Here is an 18,959-nt window from a genome sequence, read left to right as displayed (position 1 = left end):
CTCAACCACTGAGTCACGCCAGCCAAGCCAAAAAACTGATTCTTATCATATATTGTACACAGTTGCATAGTTGGTAACCATTTCACTGATTTGCTTCTGTGTGGTGCCTGACATAATTAGTACTAAAAATCTCTTGGTAAGTACAATAAACACTGAACACTGCACAGCCCTTGGTCAGCATGTGTTTACCATGGTCTCTGGTGCCCCTCCTTGGTGCTACAAGAACCACCGTAATAACAGGTAACACTTACATAGTGTTATCATGGACCAGGCATGCTTCCAGGCAATTATATTTATTACATTTAATACTCACAACAATCTTCTGAGGTAGAAACTATTATTACATTTTATAGATAAAAAAGTGAAGCACAGAGGAAGTAACTTGCCCAAAGGACACAGTTACGTAGGTATAGAGACAGAATATGAATCTAGACCATCTCACACCAGAACTGGTCCTCTTAACCCAATATTTTATTACAGTGTGATAATTACTCTGATAAAGTAGCACACAAAGGATATGTTACCAAAACACTAGGTTTTGACATAGGCTCCTCTGTGTGTACCTCGATCAGAGTAACTACCTCACTGTATTAAAATGATCTGTGTACACATCTACTTCCTCATTGCACGTTCCCCAAGTCTTAGTCATCCCTGTGCCCCTACATGACTCATAAATTCTTCAACTGGGTTTTAGGTTAAGAAAATACCATTTCTATTTCTTGGCTTTGTACTTCAGGTTTTCAATGCTGGTGCTTCTTCTGCTCCTGTGTGCTACCATTTTCTAAGCCCAGTCTCCTGTAAGGTACAACCTGCTTCTCAAACTGTGCTGCTTCCCTAGTGATGCTGGCCAGACCTCTCAAACTGCCGTGGGTACATCCTTGGAGTCCTGAAACACCAGAGACCCGCACCTCCATTCCTGCTGGGTAGAGCACTGGCAGTACAGCTCCCACCCCCAGCAGCCAGCCGCCTGGATCAGTGGCTCTTATCAGGAAGATGGAGTTATTCGAGCTACCTGCCAACCCATCTCTCAACTGCTAAGACAGGCGCTTTCTGCTATCAGGTTGCACAATTGCCTGGAAACCTTATACCGGGTGTGAAGGAAGAAGCAATAGAGGAAACAACACAGCATCTGGTGCCCTGCCGGCTTCCATTCACTGCTTAGGGCCATAGCAATCAAGTAGACCTAATCCACTCCAGTGAGGCCTTAGGACCATAAAGATTGTATGGTGGGTGAGATTAACATGACCATACAATAGAAGTCAGCATTCATCTAGAGTGCAAGACATCTCCACTGGCGTCATTCTCCAAACAGTTGGAATGCTACATCCTCTATAATATTCTTGTGGAGACAAAGGTGCATTGCAGAAGCCAACTCTGAAAAGCACAATTTTACTTCCTATCTTTACTTGCAGAAGTCTATAAAGGATAATAGAGCTAGAAACAAGCCTATGCTTGAAATCCTTAATTCTATGTCTAAATTAGAATCCACTATGTTCCGTAAACAAAAGAAAAATATTCCCTGTTTGTTGAACCATATCTATGTACTTCCCATCAAGTCTCAGTGGCAGAGTGGGCATATTCCAGGGATCAAAAGCATTCACTCAGTCCTGATCAGTTTGGCTCAGTGGATAGAGTGTCGGCCTGCGGACTGAAGGGTCTCGGGTTCGATTCCGGTGAGGGGCATGTGCCTTGGTTGCAGGTGCATCTCCAGTGGGGGGTGTGCAGGAGACAGCTGATCGATGTTTCTCTCTCATTGGTGTTTCTAACTCTCTATCCCTCTCCCTTCCTCTCTGTAAAAAATCAATAAAAAATATATATATTAAAAAAAAAAAAGCATTCACTCAATCCTAGGACTTCCCACAAACACAGGACTAAGAGAAACCAATGATAATTATGGCTGCCAAGATGCAAACACCTATAAGGAATTAAACCTTCCTTTCTCACAATTCAATTCAAAATCTAGATTACTGAACAGCCTCATGACAGCACTGACATTCAATCAGGACAAACCTGGGCACTTTAGACATGTCTGGTATAAATGTCATACTGAGTAAAATCACACTGTGCTTAGATTCCACATGCAATGACTCAAGGTAGATCCTGAGTATCATTACTAACTCAATGACAAACAAGATATCTGACCGAAAATGGGCTCACTAGGGCAAAAAGAACCAGGAATAGCTGACTGGGGCAGGTGGAAAGCTGAGGAAGCCTATATTTTACTCCTATCTTTAAATATCTTTACTAGCCCAGCTAGTGTGGCTCGGTGGTTGAGTGTCGACCTATGAACAGGAGGTCATGGTCTGATTCCTGGTCAGGACACATGCCTGGGTTTCAGGCTCGATCCCCAGTAGGGAGGCATGCAGGAGGCAGCCAACTGATGATTCTCTCTCAGCATTGATGTTTCTATCTCTTCCTCTTCCTCCCTCTCTGGACTCAATAAAAAATATATTTTTGAGGCCTGGCCAGTTTGGCTCAGTGGATAGAGCGTTAGCCTGCAGACTGAAGGGTCCTGAGTTCGATTCCGGTCAAGGGCACATGCCAGGGTTGCAGGTTCGGTCCCCAGTGGGGGTGTGCAGGGGGCAGCCAATCAATGAGTCTCTCTCATCATTGATGTTTTTATCTCTCTCTCCCCCTCTCTGAAATCTACAAATATATTAAATATATTAAAAATATATATTAAATATATATTTATTATATTAAAAATATATTAAATATCTATAAAATATATTAAAATATTTTTTAAAAAATATATATATTTTAAAAGAGTTGGTGGTAAACTACTACCAAGAAGAAGAAGTAGGAGAAGAAGAAATAGAAATATCTTTACTATATTTTAAAGCCTCTTTAAAAGGTATCACCAGTCAGGGATTTGTAAGGTATTCATGTGAAAGAATGGAGATGCAAATTAGGTCTCCCACCCTGTGATTCCATGATTCTAAAAAAAACCACCATGTAGACACAAACGTTATTAAACAGTCTTGTATCAAACAGTCATCCTTACTAGAGACACTCAGATCTAGTTATTTCAGTAGACCAAAATAGAACAATCCCAATTCCAGAAACCTAACAAATAGAGAAAAAAATCTAAACTATAAAAGTGATCTCCAAATACATAGAAAAGCAAAACAAAGAACAGTATGCATATTAATACTCCCATCTGAGTTTTTAAAGCGGGGTAAGAAAATGTTATTCAGTTACTATCTCTGAAAGGACACCCAAATAACTAACCATACTGATCACCTGCAAGGAGAGACACTAGGTAGTGGGCAGCAGGCAGAAACTTTTTACTCTTCAATCTGTTGCATATTATGAATCACACCTATGTGAACACATTATATGCTTTAAAAATAAAGGGAAAAAACTCCATACACAAAACTCTCTGAGAAATCGCACAGAATAGTAAAAAAAAAAAAAAAAAAAAAAAAATACTAAGAAATGAAAGAATCTATTAAGCCCTAAAGCCAAAATTTGGAGCATATTGTTTATTCTCACATACTCTCTCTGAGCCTGAGATACACTTGCCCATTAAAATGAAGACATCATCTACTTCTTCTGACTGAAGCAGAGCTGCTCCAGATAACTTCTAGATGGCTTCAGCTATTACGGTTTCATACTACCCACCATTATCAGCCGTTGATTTATCTACTGTTGACCTATAATTTGCTCAAATCAGAGATGGAATAACTTTGAGGCAAAAAAAAAAAAAAAAAAAAAAGACAATACAATAACAAACCACCATATACACAATTACCCCATTTAAATTCCCTTGAATATGAACTACAGAAAAGTGAGATAAACACACAAAGTCCCTAATACAATGCTTGGCACATTCAAGTACACAGTAAGTTTTAGCAAAATCCCAATTCAAAATACTGGCTTGATCCAAATTATTGAAGAAACTGGGGTTCAATGCTGACTTCCAAGTTTTACATAAATCAGCTTTCAGGTAATGGGTAAAATGTTTTCAGTATTAAATATGTGGCATGAGAAGACAAGAAAATACATATTCAACTCCATTCCTCAGCAATCATACTCTTTGGTCTGAGGGGCCTAAGGCCCAGAGGAAAAGGCACTGGATAAAGAGCTACAGGATCTGGGTAGAAGTATCAGCTTTGCCACTTCCTAGTCATGAGGCTTAGAAAGGTCTATTTTCAATATCTGCAGAGTCACCAGTCTTTCAGGGCTGTTGTAGGGAATAAATAAAGACCTGAGTCAAAACATTTTATAAACTGTAAAATTTAATAACTGTATGTGCGATTTTAGTCACTGTGCTTCAAATCAAGAGATGATTGCAGAAAAAGCAACAAAAATTATTTTAAAATTTGAAAAAGTAGATTATATAAACGTTGGCATATTTTTTCAACATTTACTCAATTGTTTTATCATATATCCCTGGCACTGAAGGAGGAGCCAAGGATACAAAGATTAAGAGATAGTTCCTGCCTTTAAGGAATTAAAAAAGCACTAGGATACAAAATCATGGGCCTGGGTAACAATAACAAAATGGCTATTATACAGGGTGGGGCAAAAGGAGCCTTACAGCGAGTGAATATGCAAGAGTTTATTCTTGTATTATTATTTATTAATTATTTTCTTTTCCATACCAACCTCAGTAAACCTACTTTTGCCCCACCCTGTATATTGAAAAGCTACTATGTATCAGACCCTGAACTGAATAATAATTGTATTACATACCTTATCTCTTCAATCTTACACTAATCCTACTTAACCAAGTAACTTAAGGCTTAGTTACTTAACCAAATAATTAACCAAAATCACACAGCTATGAAGTAATAAAGCCAGGACTCCAACTCAGGTTTATCTGCAAGCCCATTCTATTTTTTATAATCCTAGTGTGGGAAAAGCTTTTCTAAGCATGACAAACAAACAGAAATCATTAATATAAACATGAATAGACCCAGTTACATTAAAAAGTAAAATTAACCTCTGATATAGAAAATGAAAAAAAACAAAGTGCAAGACAATGTAGCGGGTATGCTAGTTTGTGTAAAAGGAAAAGAGAAGTAACCTAAGAGACAATGTTACTCATTCCATTAACAGGGTATAGGGCAGATAAGGAACAGGGATGAGAGGGAAACCCTTCACTAAATACCTTTTTATGAATTTAGAGTCACAGCATCTGCTTATGAAAAGTACAATGCAATAGTTAAGAAAATTGTGCTTGACTTTTTTTTCCCCAGAATGATAACTATTATTTCTCAAAGAGTAATCAATGAAAACAGATTGGTATACCTGAATTAGACAATTTCCTTCCTTAAAACAGGATGCTGGATGAGTCAAATATTTCAGGTTTCTTAAACTCTAAGATACTGGTAAACCAAACAAGTATTTACTATTTGCCTAAAACTAACACAGCAGAAAACGATTCATAGTAAAGCAAAATCCAGAAAGGATGAATGATCCCCACACCAAACTCAAGAAAATAAAATATAAAGGGTTCTTGAAACAGGCTTCCCAGAATTAAAAAGCAAAATCTACAGGATAACACTAATTCCAAACTACTCATAGAGAGAGAAATGCAAAGTAAGCATAAAGGAAAACTGCACATACACACTGACAGACACACAGGTATCTGTTCATCACAGCATTTTTATACCACTGACAAAAATTTCTAATGCTCCCTGATAAGCACTTTTTTGAAAGGCCTCGTATCATGCCAACAATAACCAATTGATCTCCAACATTGTAAAACACAGCCAGTTCAAAGCTATGATGTTGCTGCAAAAAGATCTATCTACTACGACAACAAGAAGCAGCTAAAGACCTAGAACAGAAAGCAGGGGGACAAAGGATGTGTCTATAATGCATAATGAGCAGCAGCTGGGGATGGGGACGAGGTGGCCAACAGAAATATTACCCTCTAAGCTCAACACAGCATCACTTCAAAGTCTAGGATGTTATCAAAATGAGCCAAATCAGCTTATTAAAAGTCATGAGTCCAACTATGATTACAACATACAAACCATACGATAAAACTTGTACATGAGGATAGCAAACACAAACATTTATGCAACAGGCCACCTAAGTGACAGCTGTATAGTACTATTCGCTAGCCTCTAAACAAGTCTGCCTCTGCCTCTCTCACAGAGATGTCCAGCATAAAAACACAGACACACTTTCCAAACAAGTACTACCACCTCCCTGTAAGCTTTGCCAAAGCTCCCACTGTGAGAGGCGGCCATTGTGTAGACTTCCTGAAGTTCAAAGTCCTCAAACCCACTGTGCCAGCCACTGACAGTGACTGTGTTCCTGGAAGCTTGTATGAGGTGCAAACCAATGAGTAAAGCTTTGTGGGTGCTGGGAGCCAACACAAAACATCTTCCAATTTTGCCAGTTCTTGCTTTGAAATTACACAGTCCTACTACTCCATCCCCTAGAAACCAAGAAATAGCAGGTGAAAGCTGTCAAAGCCACATACATATTCAGACTGATTAGGGGACAAGCCAATCTGATGAGAGGATAAGCAAACTCATTTGCAGATTCTTTTTGCAAAGGATTGGGGGTGGGTGGGGTGGAGGAATTGAGTAAGAAAGTGGGGGAAGGAGCCAAACAATTCCTGCTTTCTACCCAAAATTATTACCTACTCTCCTCAGAATTTTTGTGGAGCACTGAACTGCAGAGGGGGGAAAAAAAGTAAGGTCGTAACTGTGACTATATAAAAACCCCCAAGACAGAATGACCTATGAAACTAAGCTCCATGCAACAAGGACTAACTATGCAGCTGCTTTTCTTCTTGCCTAACGGTCCAAGATAAATAGAGCAGGCTCATAGAAGCCCACCAACTTCCAGGAAAATGGAACCAAAGTCCTCTTGACTCAGGACAAGCCACACACCCCTGAAATAGATTCCTAAATGAAATCCATATAGGTCTGCTTTGGAAATCATCTGGCTGACAGCAATTAACACTCCCTCCTCCAAACAGCTTCACTTTGCAGAGGAAAAAGCTGCTCAAATAAAGCATCTGGAAAAACTCCTCATGAGCCTCTGTTCCAAAAGTGTTCCAACCCAAGCGAGAGCTGGAGCTCACATTCAAACCCACAGCACCCCCAGACAATGTCTGCAGTACCTCTAGCTCTGTTAGTATAGCTTCTACCCCCACCCCACATCCCAGAGCTGTGAGTCCCACAGCTACCGCCATCCATCCCTCCCGATAAATCATGCTTTGTTTGTGATATTCCCAATTAGGATCCGACAAAATCAATGTGGCCAAAAAGAAAAATAAACAGTATGCCTCCTCAAAAACCACATGCCTGGAATAAAATATCCAATACTTAGTGTAAAACCTCTTTTTCCCTACAAAGGAGAAACCAAGGAATCGTCCTCTACATGGGAAAAATCCCACATACCAGGGTATTATCTGGGGACCTAGGTCCCTAAAAAACCCCAAGTATTATGGTTGAACACACCCATGTGGATTTCAAAGGTTCTGTTCCCACACTTGAGAAAATAGGTTTTTAAGCAGTTACTCAACCATTATGATTTGGCAATTCAAAATTGTCATCTAATTCATAAGTGGTATTTATCATGTGTCCTGTGCCTTGAATCCTCAGCTGAAATTTCTGGATGCCACGTATGTGCAGATCACATCACAAGGAAGTGATGTTACAAGTCAGTCTCTCTCTCCCTCCCTCTTATCCCTTCTCAGAACCTGCTTCACTCAGAATCCAAAAAGCCAGTGGCACTACAAAGCCTGCTCATTTGCCTTTAAACAGGCCCAACAAAACTAGCAAGAGAACAGGAGAGAATTATACAGGAGCACAAATCAGAAGCTGAAAGGGAAGGAGGAGAAGAGAACAAGGGCCAGAGAGAGATGATTCCTGTAAAATTCTTTTATGGATCTATCTCCAAAGGTGAGATTTAAAAGAACTGTATCAAACTTTCTCATTTTCAAGCATGCCTAATGAGCAATCTGAAAAAGAGCTTATATGTTTGTGAGGTATCTCAGTTTGGTATTTTTCCTGCATCCATAAAAACAAGCTATGATAGCTTATGAAAGTCATCGATTGGAAAGGGAAAGGTTAAGGTCCATAGTTGATCAAATGGGCATAGTCCCAAATGGTGGTAAGAGAGCCAACTGCAACACTCCACAATCTCTCAGCAGCATGTAGAAGGCAGATCAACAGACTGCTCCAGTGAACTGGAACAGTTTAGCTCTAATTGCCCCTTACTTGTGTGGGTGCTCTATTTTCCTTAACCACACCATCACAAAGGCACTTTTTAGACATACACACGTGCATGCAATTAATATCTGAGCGCAGGAAACTAAACATCAGGTTGCCATGCCCACCCAGCACATTCAGCAGTTAAATTCCACCCCAGCTTCTGTTTTCAAAGACCCCCCCCCCTCACCTTTAACCCGAAATCAATGAAAAGATCAGGTACCATTCACAAATCCCACAACACCCAGTCTTTACTTGAGCTAGAAAGCAGACCAAGGGCCAGACCCCCGACCCCCGACCCCCAACCCCCGTCCCCCGCCCCCACCCCCCCCCAAGGGAAAATCTGGAGAAATAAGTAAAGCCATCTGCAGGCCCCAACTAAGAAGCAGAAAGACAAAAGTTCAGTTCAGCAAGCTCCATAGCCCCAGGCACAGTGCTAAATCCTATGACCTCCAAAAGATCTGTTGACCTCACAGTCTGGGTAGGGGTGGAAGGGCAGACATTTGAGTAAATGTTAATCTAAAAAGTCTTAAAAGAGAGTATGGATATTATATGTTTTGGAAACCAGCAGGAATTGGGGGGGGGGGGGGGAGCCAATACAAAAGGCATCCAGTAGGAATCAATATCCCAAATGATTCTTGAAGATTGAGCCTTACAAATGAGAGATGGGAGGCAGAACTGCACGCTGAAGGAACAGAAACAAGAGGCCTGAATTAACTGGGGTGGCAGTGTGCTCAGAAAACTACAAGCCTCTGAACATGAACTTGGAAGTGGAGTGTAGAAAGAGATGAGGAAAGTCAGGCAGCAATCAGGACCTGGTAGGCCAAACAGAGAATGGACTTTATCCTGAAGTCAAAGACAAGCTATCAAATGATTTTAAGCTGTTTCAGATGGATGACTGTTAAGGGTGGGTTTAAAGACACTGGAAAGAGACCACAAGAGACAAAAGCATCCCAACTTAATTTCCACAAACCAAAGTGAGAAAAGATACCATCTATTTGATGCAACATATTTAACCAACAAACCTTATAAAGTTTGAAACACAAACATATACCACCAAAAGAGCCAGTGTATAACGGTCACCCACTCTCCCAGGAAAGATCCCACAGGTTCCATGAAATGTCCACATGCCTGATGCAGGCCCTAAAATACTTCAGTAGTCCCTTCAGTCCTTAGCTAATGTCTCCTCTTCCTAACTAGAGAGACCACATGACCAGATCCATTTTCCTCCTCCACCCTGATGACCAGCAAATTAGGTTTCCCAGTTTAACACATTGCTCATCTCTAGTAGCTCCCAACTCTGGCACTTAATCGAAAGTGCATTAACCACTCCATGCTGATCTGGCAGTAAGCAGGAACTCAGAGTGCTGTATAGCAGGTTATAAGGAGGCAAGAAATAAACATTTTCTGCTGGATTCCATGATAGGCTCTTTAAATAATCCCGGTTATTCATTATAGCAGCTCATTAGAGTATGCATTAGTTCTTCCAGTTCACAGATGTGTAAACAGGAGTGCAGATGTTAAAAATCTTTCCAAAGGTCATTCAGTTGGCAACTGAAGGAGCCAGAATTCAAACCCAAATATGAGAAATTCAAAATAGTGTTTCTTTCATTACACCAAACTTCAAGTATATATGAACAACAAATGTAATTATATGTTAAGGTTGGTAATAATAATGGTAATAACAATAATATCTCCCTTTTAAGTTGAGAGGGAACCCATATCATATTATTTGGAGTAAGGGATCACTCAGAGAAGTCACACCTGAGTTATCACAACTAGAATCTCCAAACGCTACTAAAACAGGTCATTTCTGAGCATTTGTGACCAAAAATGTTCAGACTCAAATAATCAGAGCAAGTTGGCTCTACTCCAAAGAAATATATCAAATCCTCCATGCACTTTCCTCTCAGAGTCCCTAACACATTTGAAAAATGCATAGCAGCTCTTGTTTTCTCTTTTTCTTCCCACCCAACCCTTCCCCCCGCCCTTTTTATTTCCCCCCTAATTACAGAAATATGTCCGGGATTCACTTGGCAGTTCTGATCCGATTTGCCCCAATCCTGGCTCAAGCAGCTTTGCATTACCCTCCTAACTAGATCAGCGCCAGCCAATGGGTTTATTCAAGCTGATCTGTGATGGATTAGATCATGAAACCTTAGTCATGTAAGCTGCCTGCTTGTATTGGGGCTGTAGGGGAGAAGAATAAGAAACTCAATACTCCTAGGGGCCACCTAAAACACCAATGCAGCCGCCATCCCTCACTCCATCTGTTTGCTCACGCTCCAATTACTGCCATTTCCTTTCCATCATCTCTGATGCTCTTCCCTCTTGTTTTTGAAGAAAGTGCACATCTGCCCCAGAATAAAAATGTTTATTATGCTTTACAAATGCATATCAACAAAAATTCAAACAAATCCACTCATTAAATGACTATCTTCATTGTTTCTACAATTAAAGCCAGACATTAAACTGACAGCCTGAAAGATGTCAAACTAGTAATTCACTATAGAGCAACATTGTTGCTTACACTAAGTAGTATAGTGGCTTTCTTTTCCCACAGTCCTGTAATCTTGAGGCCTGTCCGCACCAGTCTGCTTTATATCAAAATGAAAGTTAAATCTCTAGTTAGCTTCTGCTGTGTTCATATGTCAGTGTGATAGGGGAAAAAAAATGACAAGGTGGCTAGAAAATGGGAGAGAGAGAAGGGAAACAAATTCAACTCAGGTTAATTTCTTGAGACCCGTAAAACAATTCTGCTCTGAATTCAAAGCTGAATTTCTCCTTCTCAAAGACATTCCCAGTTTTACATTCGCAGTCTTCTGTGAGGCTTTTAGAAAAATGTAGTAATTTTTATGTGACTGTACCTCAGTTTCTGCATCTGCAATACTATTCATCACTCCAGCAGTATAATAGGCTGAATGTCTGTGTTCCCCCAAAATTAATCTATTAAAGCCCTAGCCCATACTGTGATGGTATTTGGAGGTGGGGCCTTGGGAGGTAATTAGGCCTAGATTAGATTATAATGATAGAACCCTCACGCTGGGATTAGTGCCCTTATAAGAAGAGGAAAAGATACATTTTTCTCTGTCCAGGAACTCAGACCAAGGAAAGGCCATGGGAGCACACCAACAGAAGGCAGCTGACTGTAAGCCAGGAGGACAACCCTCGCCAGACAGTGAGTCTGCCAACACCTTCATCTTGGACTTCCAGCCTCCAGGACTGTGAGAAATAAATTTCTATAGTTTAAGCCACCAGATCTATGGTATTTTGTTATGGCAGCCTGAGCAGATTAAGACAGGTAGAGATTCAACAATTTTAATGAGCTGGTTAATGATTATTACTTGGAAGGAAAGCACATTACTTTTTTATTTTTAATCCTTACCTGAGGATATGTTCTTTATTGATTTTAGAGAGAAAGGAAGAGGGAGAGAGAGAGAAACATGGATGTGAGAAACATCAATTGATTGCCTTCTGTACACACCCGCAACATGGGTATGTGCACTGACTGGAATTGAACCCAAAACCTTTTGGTGTATGGCACGACACTCCAACCAACTGAGTGACACTGGCAGGAAAACACATTACTTTTATACTCTATTCAAATGGTAGCACTATATTTACCGTAGTTTCAGCACCCAAATACCCAAATAAGAGTCCCAAGATACATCCACCTAGGAGGAAAGAAAACCAGAAACAAGCAAATGGGAAGATACACTATTTCAAGAAAATACAGCATCCGCATAGCAATTACAGGCTACCTGGAGCCCCTTCCCTGAGACCAGGTAAAAGTCTTCCTACTACTAGAATCAACAATTAATATGAACTGCTGAACCCACTTAGCTAAATTGGATTTATGCGTCTATGGTCAGAAGCAATTATTCAGTCATATAGCAATCACATACCAACATTTCACTACCATAAAGAATTTTGCTGAAAGCTGTAAATAATACTTAAGGTGCACCTTGCTTTAGACAGCAGCTAAGTTCCTGGAAAGTTGCACACAACTGAATTTTTGTTAAGTTGTTTTTATTCATTGGAACAGATAAGCAAACGAATTCATTCAACGGTATGTTTTAAAAAAGCCCAATTTTCATACATATCAGACTTTCATCAAGTGAAATGAACCTCTGAAATCTATACAGTGAACCGTCCACCAGGTTAGAGTACAGTATTGCCAAGTACCCACTAACTTGGTTTCTTAAACCCTATTCCAGTTTTCAAGTTGAATTTCTCATCCCTCCTGCGCCATGGCTCAGGGTTCTCTGTTTCTGTACTATTTCCAGGGTTGTGCGGACTCCTCCTCCACCCACATACACCTTCTGGATCCTGCCCTTGAAAGGACCAACTCTTCCCCACCCCTTGTGAGCCTAAGGATTACAACATAAGTACCACCGACTCTCTCCTGTTCTCCATGGTCCACTTTGGGAAGTAATGACTTCCTCCAAAAGCTCAGTGGCAGTAATTCAACAGGGTTCAGCTTTGGAATCTGCAACTTAGAGGTACAGCTCCATTTCATAAGCAGCCTTGTGAAATTAACCCAGTAAATGACGTTCTTCTTTAAAAAAGGGTTAATTTTGGTGGGCTCTCTCTGGAGTAGGCCCATTCCTTTTTTTCCTTCTCAGGGGTGCATTTTTACTGTTCTCTCCCCATGAGACTTGCAACCAGGGGAGCAATGGGCAGTGGCAGCTCATACTGTGCTAATCCCCTGAACCTGTCTCCAAGGCCCCCTTGCTCTGACTCCCCAGGGAGCTAACAGCAGCCCTGCTGTGGCCTACTTCTCTCCTATAACGTTTCCAGGGAGCCAAAGACACCTGCCTGGGCTCTCTCCTATTGGTTCTTCTACCTCAAGCCCTTCTTGTTCCACTGCGCCCAGCTTTGATAAACATACTTCAAAATAACATAAAGGAGGGGGGTAATCTTTTGACACTTAAAAGACTGGGGAATTCATGAAGGTACTCTGACCCCTGAATTTCATTTTATTTTTTATCCCTTAATTATTTATAAAAAAGGTCAATTTCAACTTCAACTCAACAGGCATTGAGCACTTGCTATGTACCCAAAAGTGTTAGGCATGAAGAGTAAATACATTTAAAAAATAATTTAAAGAATAAAAATAAAAAAAGAATAAACACAAAGAAAATATCATTCCCATCTTCTAGAAGCTTTCTGTCTAACCAGGGAAACAAGAATAACAACACAACTGAGGGACAATAAAGCATATATGATGCATAATTAATCATCGATATAAAGGAGACAAGACGGGGCCCCTGGCTGGTGTGGCTCAGTTGGTTGAGCATCATCTGTGCACCAAAAAGTCATCGGTCTGATTCCCGATCAGGGCATATGCCCAGGTTGCAGGCTCAATCGTGGGTCAGAGCGTGTGCAGGGGACAGTCCATCAGTGTTTCTCACATTGATGTTTCTTTCTCTCTCTTCCTCTCCCTTTCTTTCTCTAAAATCAATAAAAACCTACTTTAAAAAAATAAATACATAAAGGAGACAAGATGGGCTCTGTTGTCAACTAAACTGTCAGAAGGCTTCCCAAAAAGGACTATGGCCTCAGAAAAACTCTATTTGTGTTGAGTTGCAAGGAAAGAACATATGCTGTAAGACATACTCATATAGAGAGAGAGAAGGCCATGTAACAATGGAAGCAGAGAGTACTTTGCCAATGAGCCAAGGGATTGGGGCAGACTCTGGAAGCAGGAAGAGGCAGAGAATGGCTTCTCCCCTGGAGCCCCTAAGAGCAACCAGCCCTGCTGACTTCTTAACTTTAGATCAGTGACACTGCTTTTGGACTTTTGATGTCCAGAATTGTAAGACCATAAATTTGTGTTTCCTAAGAAAATAATTAATAAATAAATAATAACCCATATACCAAAAAGATCGGCCACACTAAGGATTTTTAAAGTGTTACTTACATATGGCCTATGACATTTCTACACCGTTGATATCCTCTCCTAAGGCTGCCAAACCCCTGCTCTTTCTGCTCCAGCTACACCAGTCTCTACCCCCAGGACATTAAAGAGAGAGTCAGTACCCTAGCTTTAGAAGATGCAACTGCCTGGGTACCCACAGTTCCTCTACCTGAACCCTCTTCCCTCAAACATCTGAATGGCCCATCCCCTCACTCCATTCAAAGGTCACCTAACAGAGAGGCCTTCCCTGACCATCTTCGTCATTACTCTCTATCCCTTTACCTGCTTTCTATTTCTTTTTAGCAACTTACCACCATCTAATAGTTGTTCACTTCTTTATTATCTGTCTCTTTCGATTAGAATTCCATGAGGGTAGGATCTTTAGTTTAATTCACTACCCTATCTCCTAGACCAGGGGTGGGCAAACTTTTTGACTCGAGGGCCACAATGGGTTCTTAAACTGGACCGGAGGGCCGGAACAAAAGCATGGATGGAGTGTTTGTGTGAACTAATATAAATTCAAAGTAAACATCATTACATAAAAGGGTACGGTCTTTTTTTTTTAGTTTTATTCATTTCAAACGGGCCGGATCCTGCCCGCGGGCCGTAGTTTGCCCACGGCTGTCCTAGACTCTAAAACAAGGCCTAGCACATAGCAGTTGCTCAATAAGCATTAGTTAAATGGATATTAAATATTCAACAATTTTTCTCAGAATGATGCAGGAACATCCTAGAGGTAGGAATAGGTCATCTAGGCTTAAATTTTATCTTTTCATGGACATTATTTCTCCTTTATTCCCAATTATAACTCAAATTTCAACTTTCCCATAAAGCCTTCTTGACCATTTCAGCAGGAATGATCATCTCCATCTTCTGGACCCAGGGGCACAAATCCTCTGCATATTTTGGCTCTAAATTATGAAATGCCTTTTGACATGCATCTATCCTGTGGTATCTCTACTCCTGTTCCACTGAACTTACAAAAAAAAATAAATCATTTATATATACACTTTTTAAAACTTTTCAGCCACGTTGTCTAAATTGTAAGCATCAAGTACCTTAAGATCAGGGAGCTTGACATACTGTTTAGAAGATAACTTAGAAATCATCCTGTATAAACACTTTACTTTACAACTAAGGAAACAGAGGCTCCAAAAGGATGGATTTCCCCAGGACCATACAGCTAGTTGAAGGCAGGAGACGAAATCAATGAAGATATGAATACCTCTGTGACATGGTGTGTTGGAACTACAACAATGAAAATGCACACAGTGAAAAATAAAACACCCACAAATACACAGAATGAAAAAAGGATTCTCTGTGGGATAGTTCTAAGTTGCCCATTTGTACCCAAAGGACCTAATCCACTCCTTCCTCTGATACCCCAAAGTCCCTATACACTGCTCCACTTCCAAACACTACTATCCTTAGCCAATTTGAAGGCAACCAGCAAATAATGGGCCCCAGGAGGAAAGGGAGGAGTCTCACTACTATCTCTGATTGACAGAAACAATCAATGAATGCAGACATACACAGATATATGCACACACCAAGCAGAACAGGCTCATCAGCACCAATGTCCAGCCGCCCCTCCTGACCATCCAATATTAACCCCCTCACCTAAAGTCTCCCCCTATTCCTCTACATTTTTTCCCTGTGGCCTCAAGCTTTTACTTCTCACAATCCCTCAGCCTAACAGAGTTCTAATGGAGAACAAAAGCAGGCAAACAGAAGAATTTTTAAATAAACACCAAGAGGATCGGGGTTGTTTTTTTTTTTACCTAAATCAACAGAAGTAAGAGAGTGGCCTCTGCAAAGGAGACCCAGAAGCGCACAGCAAACTTGCCAGGCTTACATACAGCTCCATCTCCAACAGGAAGTCAGGCAGAGCCTTGAAAAGCAGGAGCAGAGCACCGGAAGTCTCTCAGCTCTGCAGAGGTTTCCAAGAGCGGTGAAATGGAGAGAGCAGGGGAATAGGGATTAGAAGACCAGGCTCCCAGTTCTAGTTTCACTACCAGCTAACTGGGTGGCCTTAGGCAAGTCACCAGTCTTCCCTGGACTTCTGATTCCCCGTCTATAAAATGAGGTAGTTGAAACATCTGAGGCCTTGAATGCACTCCAAACAATAATAACTATTGACTCTCTCCCACCAAAAAGTGCACGTAAATTATTTTGCGTAAGAGTCTTCCAAGTCTATCCAGGTTAAGAACCCCTGGAAAAGATGTCTCTGGCCCCTTCTAACATTCTATGATTCTAAGAGAATTAGGCAGATGTCAACACAATTGCTGGTATGTAAGACCCCCCCCCATCTCACCCCCGCCCTCCCCACCCCGACTCCCCTGCCCATTTCACACCAAGTATTTTCTGAACAGAGAGCAAATCCTAAAACCTACGAAGGTTTCATGCTCTTCCGCAAATTACAAAGTCGACTGGCATCATCACTCTAGCTCCCATTCCCTACCCAGGTCAACCACCTTATCCTGGAGTCCACAACTCAGAATCCCGGCTCCGAACAGCCCAATAAACTCCCCTGTATGTCCCAGAACACTGTAGCCCATGCCCAGCTCTCTGTAGGGGATGCAACTGACGAGGTACAGGAGGGACTTGTCCTGGACTCTCTGCAGACCCATCAGCAAGCGCCACAGAGTGAAGGATGTGCCCGAGCGCCACGCTGTCCCCACAACACGGCCACTCTCCCTGTGATTGAAGCCGCACGCTAAGCCACATCCCCTTTCGGGCTCTCGAGGAGTTGCCTCGCTTCTCACTCCACTCCGGTACACGCCACTCCCTTCCTCGCCCCAGGGTGGGTCGGGGACTGCCAGCACGGTGCTCCTTCCCGGGAGGGGGCCCACCCCCGCCCCCTCGGCCTCGGCTCAGCCCGGCGGCGCTCTGGGAAGCAGACTCAGGACCCCCGGCTCCCTCTCCACCCCCAGGCACCAAGGAAGGGTTGGGAGAAATGGAATCCATCTCAACCATGTTCGATCTCCCCAACACACCTACCCACGCGTCGTGTCCCCTCGTCCCCTCTGGAGTCAGGACCCTCGTGGCCACACCAGGGTCCTCCTGCACCCTCGCGTCCAAGCCGAGCTCCCCGACCTTTCCACCAGGCCCCGACCGGCCCCCTCCCACCTCCAGGATCCCTAGAGCCCTCCCCGCTCCACGCCGCGGGAGCCCCGGCCGCCGCCCCCCTGCCCCCCGCCCCACCGGGCCCCGCGCCGCCCCCCCGCCGTAACGGGATGCCCGTCCCGCGCGGTCACCTGCATCCCGCCGCCGTCGTCGTCGGCCGCCGCCTCCTCGGTGCGCGGCCGCTTGCTCAGGCCGGGCTCGGCTCCGTCTCCTCCCCCTCCGGGCACCGGCAGCTCCAGCTCCGACTCCCGCTTCATCCCCCGGGCAGCGGCGCCGGGCCCGAGCTGAAGCGGCTGCTGCGGCTGGGCGCCTTCCGCCATCCGCCCGCGCCCCCCTCGCCTCCGGGAGCCGGGCGACCCGCGACAGGCCACCTCCCCCTGGGCCTCGGCCCCCGACAGTCGCGACAGGCGGGCGCGCGCCTGCCCCCGCCCCCGCGTGCGTGCGTGCGTGCGCGCGCGCGGGCCCGGCGCCCCTCGGCCACGGGCGCTCGGCGCTCGCCGGGTCCTCAGCGCGGGGCGGCGGGCGGGTCGCGGCGGACACTCGTTCGCGCCCTCACGCGCACACGCGACCCTCGGCCTGGTCCGCCTGGCGCCCCGCCTCCCGCACTCACGGAGCTCGCCCGCCGGCCTGCGCCCGCTCCCTCACACTGTCCCTCACAACACGCCGGCCCAGGGAGGAAGGGGGCGGTGCGGGGAGGGGTGTTTAATTGGGGGAGGAGTGGCTCGAAGCAGGAACGAGCTGACTGGCCGGGATCCTCCGACCCGCCACTGTGGCAGCGCCGGGAAGGCGGGGAGAGAGAAAGGAGGAGGGAGGGACCGGGATCTGGGACTCCGGCCCGCGCGGGAGGCTGCGGCGGGGGTGGGGCGAAGGGGGCGGGGCGGGGTGGTGGTGACCGAGCCTGCGGAGGGGGCGGGGCCAATGCCCCTCGGCAATCTTCGCCTCCTCCTCCTCCCCAGGCGCCCGAGGGAGGTCGGGAAGAGGTCGGAAAAGTTCGGGAATCTCCGGCATCGGCGAAGGATTGTCCCGGAGGAACTGCGCGGATAGAATTCCAGCTGGCGCGGAGGGGGCGGAGTCTGTTTCCTTTGAGGGCGGGGCCACGGCCTGAGGCAGGCGGAGCTTGAGAGGCCCAAGGGCCGGGTTGGTTCCAGGAGAGGGAAGGGCACTCTGTGGGCGGGGCCACTTTGCCTGCCCCCTCTCGGGCCGAAGAATGGGGATCGAGCTACAATTGGAAGGTCCAGGAATGAAATCGCCACTTCAAGGCTCTCCCCAATGCTGAGAGCTTTTAGTCTGATCATCAGAACAGTTATTATCACATTCCTGATATCATCTTAGTAACACCTGAGGTTTGTAAGGACGTTACAGTTTGCACAATGCGTTCACAGACCCGTTTTTGAAGCTTGCTTCAGTCCTGCAGCTAAAAAATGGCAGATCCAGATCTCATTCTCTTTCTCTACACCTTGCTGCCTGTGTAATACTTTATTTCTGATCAAGTTTGTACAATTAGAGATATTTGTGCAATCCCTTCTCCTAAGAGACTGTAAGGACCAAGAGGGCACCTATTTTCTCTAGGTTCCATATTGCGGCCTGTATGTTATAGGGATAAAATGAAGTTACATGAACGACCTGGATTCTACTTAAAACAAGTTACTTCATCTCTTTGGGCCCTTGATACATCATTTGTAAAATGAGATGGTTTAGATCAGTGGTTTGCAACCAGGAGCGATTTTGCC

The 18,959-nt window shown here is 43.9% G+C and overlaps 1 protein-coding gene across 27 annotated transcripts in view; it reads right to left on the bottom strand.

The window, feature by feature from the left end:
• Positions 1-17,923, bottom strand: part of RBFOX2 (RNA binding fox-1 homolog 2) — a 267,496-nt gene extending 249,573 nt beyond the window's left edge. For 14 of the 27 annotated variants that reach the window (XR_009451108.1, XR_009451109.1, XM_059681691.1 and 11 more), the window contains exon 1: positions 17,361-17,916. Coding sequence is in view for 25 of the 27 variants with exons in the window: in XM_059681691.1 (XP_059537674.1) it covers positions 17,361-17,549 (189 nt within the window). In the remaining 2 variants the exon portion in view is untranslated. Of the gene's footprint in view, positions 1-17,360 lie in introns of all 27 variants that reach the window. The other 13 variants (XM_059681706.1, XM_059681707.1, XM_059681687.1 and 10 more) reach the window with 5 other exon arrangements.
• Between the last annotated feature and the right edge of the window lie 1,036 nt (positions 17,924-18,959).

This window comes from Myotis daubentonii, chromosome 2 (assembly GCF_963259705.1).
Source record: "Myotis daubentonii chromosome 2, mMyoDau2.1, whole genome shotgun sequence".
Taxonomy (NCBI): Eukaryota; Metazoa; Chordata; class Mammalia; order Chiroptera; family Vespertilionidae; genus Myotis; species Myotis daubentonii.
Note: the sequence above shows the minus strand (reverse complement) of the source record. Positions and strands in the feature narration are given on the sequence as shown.